Below are 17,008 nucleotides of genomic sequence, written 5' to 3'. Positions count from 1 at the left end.
CCAACAATATTGCAGTGTATCTACCAGCTTCTCAGGAGCTAGTGGGCTATCTGACTGGTGACACAGCAAACATCCTGGTTATAGTTCCTTCTGTCGTCTTGTTTAGATTAGACTAACGAACGTAATAAGAACGTACCATGTCAAATCCTATTATGGTCTCTGGGAACTTTGTGTGAAATTTCATGGCCATGTTTATTGCAGTTTTCATTTCAGAATTGTTTATTTTCCTAAAAAGAAATGCAGAAGAGATGTCACCGACAAAACGCAAAGAGAAGAAAAGTAGCCTGTCGTGGAAAAAGTGAACAATCAGAATTAGGGCCAGTATCAGAACTATCTTCTGGAGTCATTACCCTTTGGCATAGTCCTAACGGTACACATTATTTGCCGCACAATATCCCAATTAACCAGATCATTTCCAATCCCTCCCTTCCCACGATTTGGGTCAAGGCTCAGTGGAGAAGCAGTGGAGTGGATCAGAATTACCGTTTAATCCAGTGCTATATTGTACTATCTCACTCCCAAATAAGGGACAAGGTGACGTCACCACCCCGCACCCCACGTGACCTCACCCAGCCAGCGGCCACGTGCTCCCGCTCCACCAATAGTGGCCGCCCGGGCCGGGAGGCGGGTTGCTACGCAACCTCCACTGGGCCTCCGGGCCTACACTGTCCGGGCCTAATACGGGACAAGGCGACAAACCAATTTAGCCCAATATATGGGATGTCCCGGCTAATACGGGACAGTTGGCAAGCCTACCCACCTTGTTGTTGAAAATATGACTTTGGCTCCCATAAAGTCAGGATTATCACGTCGGAATTGTCTGGTAACCTCCTGGTAGGCCAGAATGGACCATTCCTTGTCATGCAGGGTCCCATTGAGTTCATACACCTAAAGCATATAACGAGAGTCAGTTAATGATTTGTTACGTCCACATCCTATGACCTTGCCATGTAGCTGTTTGACTCAATGCAGAATGCTAGATTCATGTTCCCATTACATTTGCATGGTTGCACTGCTTAGCCAATACCAACCTTGCCGTAGAAAATTAACCTTGTAGATGTGCAACAAATAGCCTCAGCAAAATACAACGCACTGGAATAATTCAGCGGCTCAGGCAGCATTTGTAGTGTGAACTGTGAGGAAGATGCTATGAGGTTGCAGGGTGACTTGGACAGGTTGTGTGAGTGGGCAGATGCAGTTTAATGTGGATAAGTGTGAGGTTATCCACTTTGGTGGTAAGAATACGAAGGCAGAGTATTATCTGAATTGTGTCAAGTTAGGAAAAGATCAACGAGATCTGGGTGTCCTAGTTCATCAGTCACTGAAAGGAAGCATGCCGGTACAGCAGGCAGTGAAGAAAGCCAATGGCATGTTGGCCTTCATAACAAGAGGAGTTGAGTATAGGAGCAAAGAGGTCCTTCTGCAGATGTACAGGGCCCTAGTGAGACCGCACCTGGAGTACTGTGTGCAGTTTTGGTCTCCAAATTTGAGGAAGGATATTCTTGCTATTGAGGGCGTGCAGCGTAGGTTTACTAGGTTAATTCCCGGAATGGCGGGACTGTCATATGTTGAAAGACTGGAGCGACTAGGCTTGTATACACTGGAATTTAGAAGGATGAGAGGGGATCTTATCGAAACGTATAAGATTATTAAGGGGTTGGACACGTTAGAGGCAGGAAACATGTTCCCAATGTTGGGGGAGTCCAGAACAAGGGGCCACAGTTTAAGAATAAGGGGTAGGCCATTTAGAACTGAGATGAGGAAAAACTTTCTCAGTCAGAAAGTTGTGAATCTGTGGAATTCGCTGCCTCAGAAGGCAGTGGAGGCCAATTCTGTGAATGCATTCAAGAGAGAGCTAGATAGAGCTCTTAAGGATAGCGGAGTCAGGAGGTATGGGGAGAAGGCAGGAACAGGGTACTGATTGAGAATGATCAGCCATGATCACATTGAATGGTGGTGCTGGCTCGAAGGGCTGAATGGCCTCCTCCTGCACCTATTGTCTATTTGTGGAGGGAATGGACAGGTGACTCTTTGTGTCAGTGTTCCCCCTCAGCCTTAAGTCTGAAGAAAGATCCCAATCCGATGCACTGTCTACCCGAGTCTGAAGAAGGGTCCCGACTTACTCGAGCATTTTGTGTTTTGCTCAAGTTTCCAGCATCTGCAGTTCCTTGTGACTACCAAATATCAATGGATATTTTTAAGGCAGAGATAGAGAGAGTCGTGATTAGTACAGGTGTCGGGGGTATGGGGATAAGGTAGGAGAATGGGGTTAGGAGGGAGAGATCGATTAGCCATGATTGAATGGCGGAGTAGACTCAATGGGCCACATGGCCTAGTTCAGCTCCTATCACATATGATCTTATGAGCATGGTTGAAGCTAGCTAGCAGGGATCTAAGCCACAGCCATTTCTTAAAGAGAGCACATGTTTGGTGTCAAAGACATTCGATAGGTTTTGGGGGAGTTGGGCAGGCCGGAGAGGAACATAGTGAAAACCGCAGATATCCACCTCAGCACTGGATGGTTGGAGCTGTGATGCAGACAGTTCTGTACTACCAGGGGGCAGGATCTCATCCAAACCCACGCTGGAACAAGGTGGCAACATGTCCACTCACCATGAATCCCCAGGACAGCAGCTTCATGGCCGCACATGGTCACGGTCAATGAAGACAAAAATTAAACCCACCACACTCACTCCCAACAATCTCTGCTAGATGCAGAAAAAATGTTCCCAATGTTAGGGAAGTCCAGAACCAGGGGACACAGTTGAAGAATAAAGGAGATGCCATTTAAAACTGAGGTGAGAAGAAACTTTTTCACCCAGAGAGTTGTGAATTTGTGGAATTCTCTGCCACAGAGGGCAGTGGAGGCCAATTCGCTGGATGTATTTAAAAGAGTTAAATAGAGCTCTCGGTGCTAGTGGAATCAAGGGATATGGGGAGAAGACAGGCACGATTTACTGATGGTGGGTGATCAGCCATGACCACAATGAATGGCGGTGCTGGCTCGAAGGGCCACATGGCCTCCTCCTGCACCTATTTTCTATGTTTCTACCACACCACAATTTCTCACATTTAATAGCATTTCAAATCTCATGCCCACATCTAATCCCTTTACATCACACAATCAAACACTGAGTGAATGCTACAGGTCTCTCCTGATTCACCAGATTCACTCAGTGGTTTTGTTCCTTCCTCACCACGACACTTATTGCCTGATTGAGGGGCAGTAAGGCAACAGGGTCAAGTGTTTAATTGTCGTGTGCCAACAACGGGACAATGTCATTCTTATTTGAAGCAACATAACAGGCCCTTAAACATAATACATACAGACAATATATCATATTCTTCTATAATTCAATAAATGATTAACTGTAATACTCGTGCAAAACCCCAAAGCCCTGACTGCAACCAAAGACAGTCCCTGGAAGTTCATGGTTGAGGTTAGTGTTGTGCAGTGTTCATCAACCAGATGGGTGCTGGAAAGGAGCTGCTCTTGAACTTGGTGGTCAGTTTTCAGACTCCTCCACCTTCTTCCCGATGATGTTGTTGTTGTTTTTCGTCCTTCGGGTTCGAATATGACCATGACTTCACTTTCAGTTGGAGGATTGGTGACTGTGGGTCCGGAAGTGACTGGTGAGGCTAATCCGTGCCCGGAAGACACGCCTACACGTATGGCACAAGTGGATGGGTGCTGCAGTGGAAGTGGAGGTAGCCCGGGCCTTGAGCGCGGTGCGTTTCCTCTGGGGCTCTGCAGTGCGTCTGTTCTCTACTGCACTGGCTCCTGTGGTGAGCTTGCTACGCCAGGTTGGACGGTGATAGCAGCGAGACGAGAGCATGGCCACGGTCACGTGCGTCTTTTATCCCCTTTGGCCTTGGGCATTGGAGATGCTGAACTAGATGATGTAACCAGTCCGTATGCTCCGTATCATACACCTTGGCAATGTCCCCGCCACCAAACAGCAGGACGATAAAGTAAAAAGAACTCAACATGACATTCCCCACCATAGAAACATAGAAAATAGGTGCAGGAGGAGGCCATTTGGTCCTTTGAGCCAGTACCACCATTCTTTGTGATCATGGCTGATCATCCACAATCAGTAACCCGTGCCTGCCTTCTCCCCATATCCCTTGATTCCACTAGCTCCTAGAGCTCTATCTAACTCTCTTTTAAATTCATCCAGTGAATTGGCCTCCACTGCCCTCTGTGGCAGAGAATTCCACAAATTCACAACTCTCTGGGCAAAATCTTTTTTTCTCACCTCAGTTTTAAATGGCCTCCCCTTTATTCTTAGAACATGTGGGAGATGAGGCAAGTCAGTGCATTGGACGAGTAGCTGGAGCAGAGATGAAGAACGGCCCAAGTTCTGCCTCACTGGAGAACATCACACATGATCCAGGCATTCAGATGGTGATGTCTACAGAGAAGACAATCAGTTGATGCAAAGAACTGCAGATGCCGGTTAATAAATAAAGAAGGGTCTCGATCCAAAGCGTCACCTATCCATGTTCTCCAGAGATACTGCCTGACCTGCTGAGTTCCTCCAGCACTCTGTGTCCTTTTGAGAAGGCAATCAGGATGCACGAGATCATTGGAGCAATGACTCCTCCACTGAATGCAATGTCATGGAGCAAGGGGAATCTATCTTTGACCTTGTGTGCTGCATTACACAGTGATTGTGGCTGACCCATTCTAATGTTTATCATCCTGCTGCATTTGTCCAAAAGCATGCAGATTGGTGAGTTAACTGGCCACTGTAGATTGCCCTTAGTATGCACTTCTTTAAAATCCTCCAATCTGCTGACCAAGGTCAACATTTCCTGCATCAAGGCTCCAATTACAATCAGCAGTCCAACTCATCCTCATGCCCAACAACAGACTCCTAAACACATTCCCAAAGCCTCCTGGAAAGAAAGTCTACCATGGCCAGCGTTCATAATGAAAGAACATGCAAGTTTGCACAGCAAACCTCAACTCTCTGTTACGAGGACATGGAATCCCAGAGTGAACAACGGATAGAGACCACCACATCTGCAACACCCTCCCAGTGCCCTGTAGGACTGACTGAATCCCACGGCAGAAAGCAAAGAACAAACGACCCTGAGCCGAGCCAGACACCTTGCGCCTCGTTTATTCCAGAAGCCACTTTTACCAACATTCTCCCCAATCATTAAACCGTGTGCAGATAAGGCCAATTAGTGCGTCTGACCTTGGAGTTGTTATTGAGCTCTTGTGGCTGGACCTTCTCGTGAGGCTGCTGGCAAGTGGTAGGCAGTGACAGGCTGTATGCAAAACCGACGTGGGGGTGAAGGTGCCACAGCCCCATGTGTGGCTTAGTCCGTGAATCCCAAACCTGACTCCGCTCTTGTTGGGAAGGACATTGCGAGGCGGATCTCCGAGTGGTTTGGATGAAGCCCGTGGTATGAATGAGACCAGCTGGGAGCTGCACAAACCTTCACTGTCAGCTCCAAACATTGCCCCAGGCAATCCTGTAGCATATGGTGCAACTCCACCACTGCCTCTACTCTGAACAGCAGATGGTGAAGACAAGTTACCTTGAACCTGTCTGGCTCCACGTGGGAGGATGTTATGGATGTGGAACAATAACAACCGCAGAAAAGTCACCGGCTCCTCAAAACCTCCTCTTTGGCAAAAGCACGCAGTGTACTTACAAACCCCCTCTCCCCACGGAATTCTCATCCTCAACATTGAAACGCAAAAAAACAAAAATTATTAACAAAAACACTTCTTCAATGCTGAACACAGCAGTGGAAAATACCGTATGAAAAACTGCCAACTGAAATCAGCATGAAGCGAAGGAAACTAGATTAAAAACAAAAGACACAAAGTGGTGGAGTAACTCAGCGGGTCAGGCAGCATCTGTGGAGAACATGGATAGGTGACGTTTTAGGTCGGCACCCTTCTTCACAATTGCCTAGTAAAGAATGCAATTTAGCATTCAGAAGCTGAACTTTAAACGTGGGTGTTATGACGTGATTGGTCGGTGCAGTATCATGTTCTATAAATGTCCTGAGTTGGAAGTGAGATTAGACCGTGGCAAAGGTGGGATAAAGGTTATAGGGGCGTTATTGCAGATATATTACTAAATGGTCTTGGTGACACAAGAGACAGCAGACAATGGACTCTGGAGCAAACACTAAACTGCTGGAGATACTCAGTGGGTTGAGCAGCATCTGTGGTGGGAAAGGAGTTGTCAATGTTTCAGATGGAGACCCTGCCTCAGGGGAGAATGGAGGAGGATTACAGCCAGCACCATGGGTACACGGAATTGCAGATGCTAGTTTATATTTTTTTAAAAGACACAAAGTGCTAAAGTAACTCAGCAGGTCAGGCAGCATCTCTGGAGAACATGGGAAGGTTCTCCAGAGAGGCTGCCTGATCCGCTGAATTACTCCAGCACTTTGTATCTTTTTTTGATAGACATCGTGTTCGGCACGGACATTGTGGGCTGAAAGGCCTGGTCCATGTCAAAGAGGAGGAGTTAAAGGGCAAGGTCAGGCAGGGGCCGGTGGGTAATTGGTGTGTCTGGAAAGGGTGGCGGATGATAGGCAGATGGAGTCTAGGGATGATTGGGAGGGGTGGAGTAGGGTGACAGAAGCTGGTGGGTGATAGGTGGAAACAGACAAGGAACAAGGTAGACAGATGGGGCCAGGCAGGAGGGGGCGACGCTGCCCATCTGTTTATGACCGATGTTGAAAGACCCCAGACATGCGAGGATGCCCGCTCCCATTCTCAGTGACATGAAAGGCCCCAAATATACTTACTGTGCAGGAAGGAACTGCAGACGCTGGTTTACACAGAAGACAGCCACAAAATACTGGAGTAACTCAGAGGGTTAGGCAGCATCGATGAAGAGAAGGAATGGGTGACATTTCGGTTTGGGTCACTTAGTCTGAAGAAGGGTCTCGACCCGAAACGTCACCTATTCCTTCCCTCCAGAGATGCTGCCTGACTTGCTGAGTTACTCCAGAAATAGTCACTCTTGCATTTTGCTGCAGATAAAAGCCCTTTTTCAATTACATACAAGTTAAGAAAACAGCTTTGAACGTTATTACATCTCTTGCACACGTTCTTGGATATGGCACATTTAAAATTTAAGGGATAACACAAAAGAATTATAAATCAGGCTACAACATATTATTAATGCAAGTGCATGATCTCCTAGCCATAAAATAACTTTTTGGAGCTTCTGTCGTGAACAATGTAGGGAATGACTTTCGGGAGAGTCCATTTGCATCAGCCAAGATTATCGTGACTAGGCAGAGATTCAAAGGTGTCCATAAAATGATCTGTACAGATTTGATCTGCAATACTGCAAAACATCGTAAGGTGGCGCAGCGGTAGAGTTGCTGCCTTACCGCGAATACAGCGCTGGAGACCCGGGTTCCATCCCGACTACGGGTGCCGTCTGTACGGAGTTTGTACGTTCTCCCCGTGACCTGCGTGGGTTTTCTCCAAGATCTTCGGTTTTCTCCCACACTCCAAAGACGTGAAGGTTTGTAGGTTAATTGGCTTGGTAAATGTAAAAATTGTCCCCAGTGTGTGTGTGTGTGTATGATAGTGTTAATGTGCGGGGATCGCTGGTCGGTGCGAACCTGGTGGGCCGAAAGGGCCTGTTTGCGCTCTGTATCTCTAAACTATAAACTAAGCATTTGATACGTACCGGGAGTAGCAAGGCACGGATCTCCATGTATAGTACATTGTCATGAAGGAACTCCCGCAAAGCCTCATAAAAGTAGGTCTTGAACACTGGGGCGTAGGAAATGAGATTGGAAGCAGCTTTAAATACGTCTTCAAATCTTCTCCAAATCTCATTTTGCGATGGGTAGGCTTCCTCTGGGTTTTCAGTTACCAATGTAAGGTTTCTGTACAGACTGCAGGAGAAAATAGTCATGGTTATCAAATAAGAATCATGTTTCCATATTTACACATATTGTTCCCAACTCTTAAATAGACAATAGGTGCAGGAGGAGGCCATTTCAGCCCTTCGAGCCAGCACCGCCATTCAATGTGATCATGGCTGATCATTCTCAATCAGTACCCCGTTCCTGCCTTCTCCCCATACCCCCTGACTCCGCTATCCTTAAGAGCTCTATCTAGCTCTCTCTTGAATGCATTCAGGGAATTGGCCTCCACTGCCTTCTGAGGCAGAGAATTCCACAGATTCACAACTCTCTGACTGAAAAGGTTTTTCCTCATCTCCGTTCTAAATGGCCTACCCCTTATTCTTAAACTGTGGCCCCTTGTTCTGGACTCCCCCAACATTGGGAACATGTTTCCTGCCTCTAACGTGTCCAACCCCATAATAATCTTATACGTTTCGATAAGATTATCTTCATGCCATTGTTTAATTTTCATGGAGTACATGATTCATAGAACATTGAACAATACCGTGCGAGAACAGGCCCTTCGGCCCACAATGTCTGTGCCAGCCACGGTGCCCAGACCAACTCTGTCTGATCTACCGGTACACAAGCCATACTCTTTGGATCTCATGCTCCCATTTAATTTGTAATTACTTGATTAAACTCCTGACACCGAGGAAATCGGTAGTGTTTCAATGAGTTAGGATCTTACAATTGCTCAGGAAAGGACTGTAGATGCTGGTTTAAATCGAAGATAGACACAAAAAACTGTAGTAACAGGCAGCATCTCTGGAGAGAAGGAACGATGACGTTTCAGGTCAACGCCCTTCTTCAGACGCCCCATCCACAGTAGTCTCATTTGCCCGTGTTTGGTCCATACCTCTCTAAACCTTTCCTATCCAGGTACTTGTCCAAATATCTTTTAAATGTTATTATTGTACCTGCCTCGTTTGCATTATTTTGGTTGCCTAGTCATAGAGTTATAGAGTGATACAGCGTGGAAACAGGCCCTTCAGCCCAACTTGCCCACACCGGCCAACATGCCCCAGCTACACTAGTCTCACCTGCCCGCGTTTGGCCTGTATCCCTCCAAACCTGTCCTATCCATGTACCTGTCTAACTGTTTCTTAAACATTGGGATAGTCCCAGCTTCAACCACCTCCACTGGCAGCTTGATCCATACACCCACCACCCTCTGTGTGAAACAGTTACCCCTCAGATTCCTATTAAATCTTCCCCCCTTCACCTTGAACCTCTGTCCTCTGGACTAGTATTAAATTATTTATATACATCATGGTCATTATATTTTTATTTCTGCGATATTGCATTCACGAGTCTGTGAAGCTGCAGCAAGTAAGGATTTCCTTGTTCGCTGCCGGTCCACATGGCAATGAAAGACTGTTGACTCTTGAGACGAGTCATTGAGACCAATTATACTGCTCAGATGGGCCAACTCAAGAGTATCAGACTATCTTGAATCAGACTTTACCTTACACTAAACATCATTCCCTTTATCCTGTATCTGTACACGGTGGGTGATCAATTGTAATCATGTGTACTCTTGCCGCTGACTGGACAGTACGCAACAAAACAGATTTCCATTGTACCAGGTACATGTGACAATAAACTAAACTGAACTACCAGAGTGTGTAGCATAAGTTAGAACCCTTTTATTCACAAAATGCTGGAGTAACTCAGCAGGTCAGGCAGCATCTCGGGAGAGAAGGAATGGGTGACGTTTCGGGTCGAGACCCTTCTTCAGTCTGAAGAAGGGTCTCGACCCGAAACGTCACCCATTCCTTCTCTCCCGAGATGCTGCCTGACCTGCTGAGTTACTCCAGCATTTTGTGAATAAATCGATTTGTACCAGCATCTGCAGTTATTTTCTTATACTATAAGTTAGAACCCTGTTTGGCACATACACTGATCAGCCAAAACATGATGACCACTGACAAGTAAAGTGAATAACATTGATTATCTTGTTACAATGGCACCTGTCAAGGGGTGGGATATATTAGGCAGCGAGTGAACAGTCAGTTCTTGAAGTTGATGTGTTGGATGCGGGAGAAATGGGCAGGAGTAAAGACCTGAGCGACTTTGACAAGGGCCAAATTGTTATGGCCAGACGACTGGGTCAGAGCATCTCTGAAACGGCAAGGCTTGTGGGGTGCTCCCGGTCAGCAGTGGTGAGTACCTACCGACAGTGGTCCGAGGAGGGACAAACCACAAACCGGCGACAGACAGGGTGTTGGGCGCCCAAGGCTCATCGATGTGCGAGGGCAACGAAGGCTATCCCGTCTCGTCCGAACCCACAGAAGGTCGACTGTGGCACAAGTCACAGAAAATGTTAATGGTGGTCACGGGAGGAATGTGTCACAATACACAGTGCATCGCACCCTGCTGCGTATGGGGCTGCACACGGAGGACCAACAGCATATTAGGCAGGTAGCCATAATGTTTTGGCTCATCAGGTCATAATGTTTTGGCTGATTGGTGTATACTCTCTGCTTTTACTGATTTAAACCCTCAGGGTGAGCATTTCCAATGATGCAGGTTTTTTTCTATTTTCTTTGATTCAAGTCAAACCTTGATCTTCTGTTCAAAGTGGCCATAGCAGACCCCATATAACTGAGGTTGTCTCTACATGGGAGCCTGGTTCAACCTATCATCATCACAATACTAGCCCACTTCAAGGCGATCATTCCCTGCCCAATGCTAAGGTGCAGGTAACGTCTACACCTGCTCATCTCCCTTTGATTATTCCCCTAGATTTTGTGGAAGAACATGAAAGTGAAGCTTTTTTTCATTTTGATTTATCATATCATATCATATCATATATATACAGCCGGAAACAGGCCTTTTCGGCCCTCCAAGTCCGTGCCGCCCAGCGATCCCCGTACATTAACACTATCCTACACCCACTAGGGACAATTTTTACATTTACCCAGCCAATTAACCTACATACCTGTACGTCTTTGGAGTGTGGGAGGAAACCGAAGATCTCGGAGAAAACCCACGCAGGTCACGGGGAGAACGTACAAACTCCTTACAGTGCAGCACCCGTAGTCAGGATCGAACCTGAGTCTCCGGCGCTGCATTCGCTGTAAAGCAGCAACTCTACCGCTGCACTACCGTGCCGCCCGGTACATACACAAATGCCTTGCCTAGCTTATAATGTTCTCTTAACTTTGAAAATGTACTCCTTTGATCCCCCCTCCCCCACTGTTCTAATGATCACCTCAAAGCAGCACACGGTTAAATTTGATTAAAATCTAATTGAACTTTGGTCAAATATAGAAGTCCTTGTCCCCATTCTCCGCCAGCTTGCATTTTACTCCTGCTCTCCTGAAGGCAACAACATAGTAGATAAAGTTCCACAGAGTGCAGAGATCACTTTATACTGGCACTATTGTGGCCAATCCCCACCCTATGCTGATATCCACCAACTCCAAGTAAGAGAACTTTAGAGTACACTGTGGAAACTGGCCCTTCGGCCCATCGAGTCCGTCCCATACACCAGCACCCGAGGGGTCATTTAAAGTAAACAATTAACCTACAAACCTGCACGTCTTTAGAGCATGGGAGGAAACCAGAGCATCCGGAGAAAACCCACGCAGTCACAGGGAGAACATACAAACTCTGTACAGACAGCACCCGTACTCAGGATCAAATCTGGGTCTCTGGCGCTGTAAGTCAGCAACTCTACCGCTGCGCCACCGTGCCACCCATTGGGCGGTGATCACTGGGATGCCTGCCGACTACTTTTCTTCTTTGCTGTACTTTGGGAACTCTGAACAATTGCCTTCTTTTGTCCCAGCTGAGATCAGGCCTCAGTGAAACGAGGAACTGTTCCTCTGATCCATGAAGAGTGGAGATTCACCACATCATACATTCATCGGTTAAAAGCTTCAGATTATAAATTTATAATAGGTAGAAACTTCTAAAAATCCCACTTCAAAGGGCTTTTTACTCTGATGTGAACTATTCTTTTGCATTAGCAGCATGAAAATCAATTCTCTACATTAATATGACATTTTAATCTCAGTGCATTTGTCCCATTAATAATTAAATATTTCACGATTAATAATTACAACTAAATTGGATTGACTTTTACGTTGATTTTGTGGTATTTCAGTTCTTAAATAGAAATCACCTGCTGGCCTAGAAACAATATGTAACCTTTTTAAACCAGAAAGCATGAAGTGAACTGATGGGATGTCGAGAGTCCTGGGTTTCAAAAGGATTTGACAAAACATGCAATAATGCAAGAAGCTGCAGATGCAGGCTTAGGGTTGTTCAACAAGCTGATTGTTGTTGCAGAGTAGCTGGCTGTTCCTGCCCCTCGTGTTGTGAGGCTTCAGGCTTCTGTGCCTCCTGCCTGATGGTGGCAGTGAGAAAGGGGATGGCCCGGGTGGTGGGATCCGTGATGATAGATGCCGCCTTGTTGAGGCAGCGCCTCATGTAGATGCTTTTGATGGTGGGGATGACTGTGCCACGATGGACTGGACTGAGTCCACCGGTCTCTGCAGCCTCTTGTGCATTGGAACTGTCGTACCAAGCCATGACCCAAACAGTCAGGGTACTTTCTACAGTGCACTTGTAAATGTTTGTTAGAGCATTCGGAGACATGCCGAGTCTCTTTTAACTTCCAAGAAGGCCTTAGGGCGGTCACGGTGGCGCAGCGGTAGAGTTGCTGCCTTACAGCGAATGCAGCGCCGGAGACCTGGGTTCCATCCTGACTACGGGCGCCGTCTGTACGGAGTTTGTACGTTCTCCCCGTGACCTGCGTGGGTTTTCCCCGAGATCTTTGGTTTCCTTCCACATTCCAAAGACGTACAGGTTTGTAGGTTAATTGGCTTGGTAAATGTAAAAATTGTCCCTCGTGCGTATAGGATAGTGTTAATGTGCGGGGATCTCTGGTCGGCGCGGACTCGGTGGGCTGAAGGGCCTGTTTCCGCGCTGTATCTCTAAACTAAAGGTGGAGGTGCCAGTGTGCGTTCCTCATGTTTACATCGTTATGCGGTGCTCAAGTCTTGTGAGACGTTAGCACCCAGGAATTTGAAGCTGCCAACTTTCTGCACAGCTGACTCACGAATGAAAAATGGCAGAAGAGTGAGGACACAAGGAATTGCACATGCTGATTTACAAAAAAGACACAAAGTGCCGGAGTAACTCAGCGGGTCAGGCAGCATCTCAGGAGAGCATGGATGGGCGATGTTTCGGTTCAGAACCCTTTGTCGGATTCCAGAACTGCGTGACTACTTTCTCCAGAGATGCTGCCTGACCCGCTGAGTTACTCCAGCACTGTGTCTTCTTTTGTAGAGACCACACCGACCATTGAATCTTTCAGTCTGTGGAAGTGTGGGTCCAAACCCGAAAAATCTTCTCTGTCCTTTCCCTCTCCAGATGCTGCCTGACCTGCTGAGATACTCTGGCACTGTTTTTTACTCAAGCTTCTAGCATCCACAGTTCCTTGGGCCAACATTCCGCTGGACCCTGGGCGAAATTGTTAAAATAATTCGAAGGCAGGTCCAAAATGCTGGAGTAACTCAGCGGGTCAGGCAGCATCTCGGGAGAGAAGGAATGGGTGACGTTTTGGGTCGAGACCCTTCTTCAGACTTAGAGTAATTCATCAGCTTAAATTCAGAATTGATCATCATGTACCTGTTGTCAAATTCAGTGACGTTTTTAAGTTGCCGTCTATACTCCTTGAGCAAGGCCCACTCCGAACACTTGGCCGGTCTTTTCGGTGGGCTTCGGAGGAAGAAATGAAATCTGGTTCCTCCGTCAGCCCTGAAGCAGATGTAGCAGTTGGGCAGGTAGGTTGCATTCTTCACCAGCCACTCTGCGTTCAGCAAGGCATAGTCATGCAGGTGTAGAGCCGCACCTGAAAAATAAACTCAACGACACCTCAAATTATCAGGTTTGTTTCGTTACCCAAGATAGGCACAAAGTGCTGGAGTAACTCAGCGTGTCAGGCAGCATCTCCGGAGAAAAGGAACAGGTGACGTTTCATGTCAGAACCGTTCCTCAGACAATGCTGCCAACCCGAAACGTTATCTGTGCTTTTTCTCCAGAGATGCTGCCTGACCCACTGAGTTGCTCCAGTACTTTGTATCTATGTTTGGTATAAATCAACATCTGCCGTTCCTTCCCACATGTTTGCAGGTTAACTGGCCCCCGTGAATAGTCCGTAGTGTGTCGGGAATGGATGCAAATGTGGGATAACATAGAACTAGTGTGACCGGGTGTTCAATGGCCAGCGTGGACCCGGTGGGCTGAAGGGCCTGTTTCTCTGCTGTATCGTTCAATCAATCAAAACCAAAATCATGGGCAGACATTCTAATACCTCACATGAAGGGAGATGCTGGAAGTAAATTATCCCATTTCCTCGACTTCACGACAGGACTTCCTCAGGTAGTTGTATTATACTTCACAAGATACTCAACCTCACCTTTATTTTTTCTAAGCGACTATCTAATTTGATTTGTGATAGAACTTTCAAACCGTGCACCGACCGAGTGCTTAGTTGGATTTGCATTGAAGCTATCTTTGGCAGGACTACTTCTTTCTCTTAACTTAGCCTTCAATTCGTTTCCTGACTCTTTTTAAATTTGTTAACCTTTCATACCAGTTATTGGATTTGTTTTATCAAAGCCATTGTGAAGAATTTCTGCTCACACTTTTAGTTACTGTTCTTTTGTTATTTTAAGGTGTTTAAACTGGGTTGAAATGTGTCCCAAAAAAGTGTAACCTGTTACCACCTTATTTTTCAGTCTGCAGAAAACTAAGGATTTGGTTTGCCTTTTTCTCAAATATTTGTATATCATTCATGCTGGCGGCTTTAGCTGGCAGCTGTAGCTGGCAAGCTGGTTCCAGATTTTCAAATCAAGTGCTAGTACCAGAGTTATTTGTCTGTGTGGTTACAAAGTACTTCACGTGTAAAATACTAGATTTGTACACACACGCACGCGCACGCACACACACACACACACTATTGTCGTGTGACTGACTGTTAAATTCAACATCAGAGCAACAATATCCTGCAGCTACAGGTTTATCATGTGTACCGAGGTATAGTGAAAGCATTGTTTTGCATGTCTGAGCAGAGATCCCTGCGGCTATTTAACATCAGCTCCAAAACAAGGTCGCCAATTTTGTCCAACAATGATTTGATTAGTACGGGTGTCAGAGGTTATGGGGAGCAGGCAGGAGAATGGGGTTAGGAGGGAGAGATAGATCAGCCATGATTGAATGGCGAAGTAGACTAGATGGGCGGAATGGCCTAATTCTACTCCTCTCACTTATGACCTTGTGATAAGCCATAATACAGCAGACAGCTGTCAGATGCACCAATATCAGCCTTTTATTTTTATTAAAGCAGTTCTGGAGCCTGTGCTCGAGTTACAGAAGCTTGAAAGTGCACACCACCAGTCTCAGGAGCAGCTTCTCCCCCTCTGTGATCAGCCTTCTGAACATGGAGCAGGCCTTCAAGAGCAGGTCTTCATGGAGCAGCTTCTCTCCCTCTGTGATCAGCCTTCTGAACATGGAGCAGGCCTTCAAGCCTAACTTGTCCATGTCCGCCAAGATGCCCCATCTCACATAGTCCCATTTTTCAGCCTTTGGCCCATAAGATTGTGGATGATCAGCCATAATCACAGTGGATGGCAGTGCTGGCACGAAGGGCTGAAGGGCCTCCTCCTGCACCCATTGTCTATCCCGATAAACCTTTCCTATCTGCATACTTGTCCAAGTGTCTTTTAAATGTTGTTCTCGTATCTAGCTGAACTATCTCCTCTGGCAGCACATTCCATACACCCACCACCCTATGTGACGGTCCTTCTACATGCTCGGATACAGTCTTGATTTTCCAACTTCCCTCATTGTGGAAATTTGAATTTTTCTCTGGAACTGTTACGCTGCAAGGCTAAGAAACTATATTCTGTAATAAACTATAATCAGTCTGAAGAAGGCAGTGAAGGCAGACAGACACACACACAAATGCTGGAGTAACTCAGCGGGTCAGGCAGCATCTCTGGAGAGAAGGAATGGGTGACGTTTCGGGTCGAGACCCTTCTTCAGACTGAAACGTCACCCATTCCTTCTCTCCAGAGATGCTGCCTGACCCGCTGAGTTACTCCAGCACTGTGTGTGTGTGTGTGTGTGTGTGTGTGTGTCTGCCTTCACTGTGGACAGTAATGCACAAGAGCGCTACGTTTCATTGTCGTAGATTTGCAGAAATGACGCCGATGGTTTAGATGAAGAATTAATTCATCGTGAACACACACAATCATGTTCGTCGTTGCTGAGGGGGGATCTTATAGAAACATATAAAATTCTTAAGGGGTTGGAGAGGCTAGATGCGGGAATCTCTAAATCCCTGTAAAGCGTCTTTGAGTATATGAAAAGCGCTATATAAATGTAATGCATTATTATTATTATTATTAAGATTGTTCCCGATGTTGGGGGAGTCCAGAACCAGGGGTCACAGCTTAAGGATAAGGGGGAAGTCTTTTAGGACCGAGATGAGAAAACATTTCTTCACACAGAGAGTGGTGAGTCTGTGGAATTCTCTGCCACAGAAGGTAGTTGGGGCCGGTTCATTGGCTATATTTAAGAGGGAGTTAGATGTGGCCCTTGTGGCTAAAGGGATCAGGGGGTATGGAGAGAAGGCAGGTACAGGTTATTGAGCTGGATGATCAGCCATGATCATATTGAATGGCGGTGCAGGCTCGAAGGGCCGAATGGCCTACTCCTGCACCTATTTTCGATGTTTCTATGTTGCAATAAACTTTCACTCAAAGATGGCAAACAGTTTCTCCAGATCACGCTCACAAGCAGAGAGTGGTTGTACAACCTTTATCTGGGATGTTGGAGTGAGTGTAATAAAGTCGGCAGCAGAGACGACGTACACTTCTCCATTTATAACGCAGACAACTAACTCTGACAACTAACTTAGTCTGAAGAAGGGTCTCGACCCGAAACGCCACCCATTCCTTCTCTCCTGAGATGCTGCCTGATCCGCTGAGTTATTCCAGCATTTTGTGAATAAATACCTTCGATTTGTACCAGCATCTGCAGTTATTTTCTTATATAAATCTCTTACCTTTCGGCATCTTCCTTA

At 46.4% G+C, this 17,008-nt stretch overlaps 1 protein-coding gene across 1 annotated transcript in view; it reads right to left on the bottom strand.

Moving 5' to 3' along the window:
- The window catches only part of ada2a (adenosine deaminase 2a), a 31,430-nt gene extending 14,428 nt beyond the window's left edge, over positions 1-17,002 (bottom strand). The window contains exons 1-5 of the mRNA XM_078416460.1: positions 16,991-17,002; positions 13,549-13,771; positions 7,683-7,893; positions 761-888; positions 137-227 (exon numbers count right to left, since the gene is read on the bottom strand). Coding sequence (XP_078272586.1) covers positions 137-227; positions 761-888; positions 7,683-7,893; positions 13,549-13,771; positions 16,991-17,000 — 663 coding nt within the window. The 5' untranslated portion in view covers positions 17,001-17,002. The remainder of the gene's footprint in view (positions 1-136; positions 228-760; positions 889-7,682; positions 7,894-13,548; positions 13,772-16,990) is intronic.
- Between the last annotated feature and the right edge of the window lie 6 nt (positions 17,003-17,008).

Source organism: Rhinoraja longicauda, chromosome 20 (assembly GCF_053455715.1).
Source record: "Rhinoraja longicauda isolate Sanriku21f chromosome 20, sRhiLon1.1, whole genome shotgun sequence".
Lineage (NCBI taxonomy): Eukaryota > Metazoa > Chordata > Chondrichthyes > Rajiformes > Arhynchobatidae > Rhinoraja > Rhinoraja longicauda.
The sequence above is the reverse complement of the archived record's forward strand: the minus strand, read 5'-3'. Positions and strand labels throughout refer to the sequence as shown.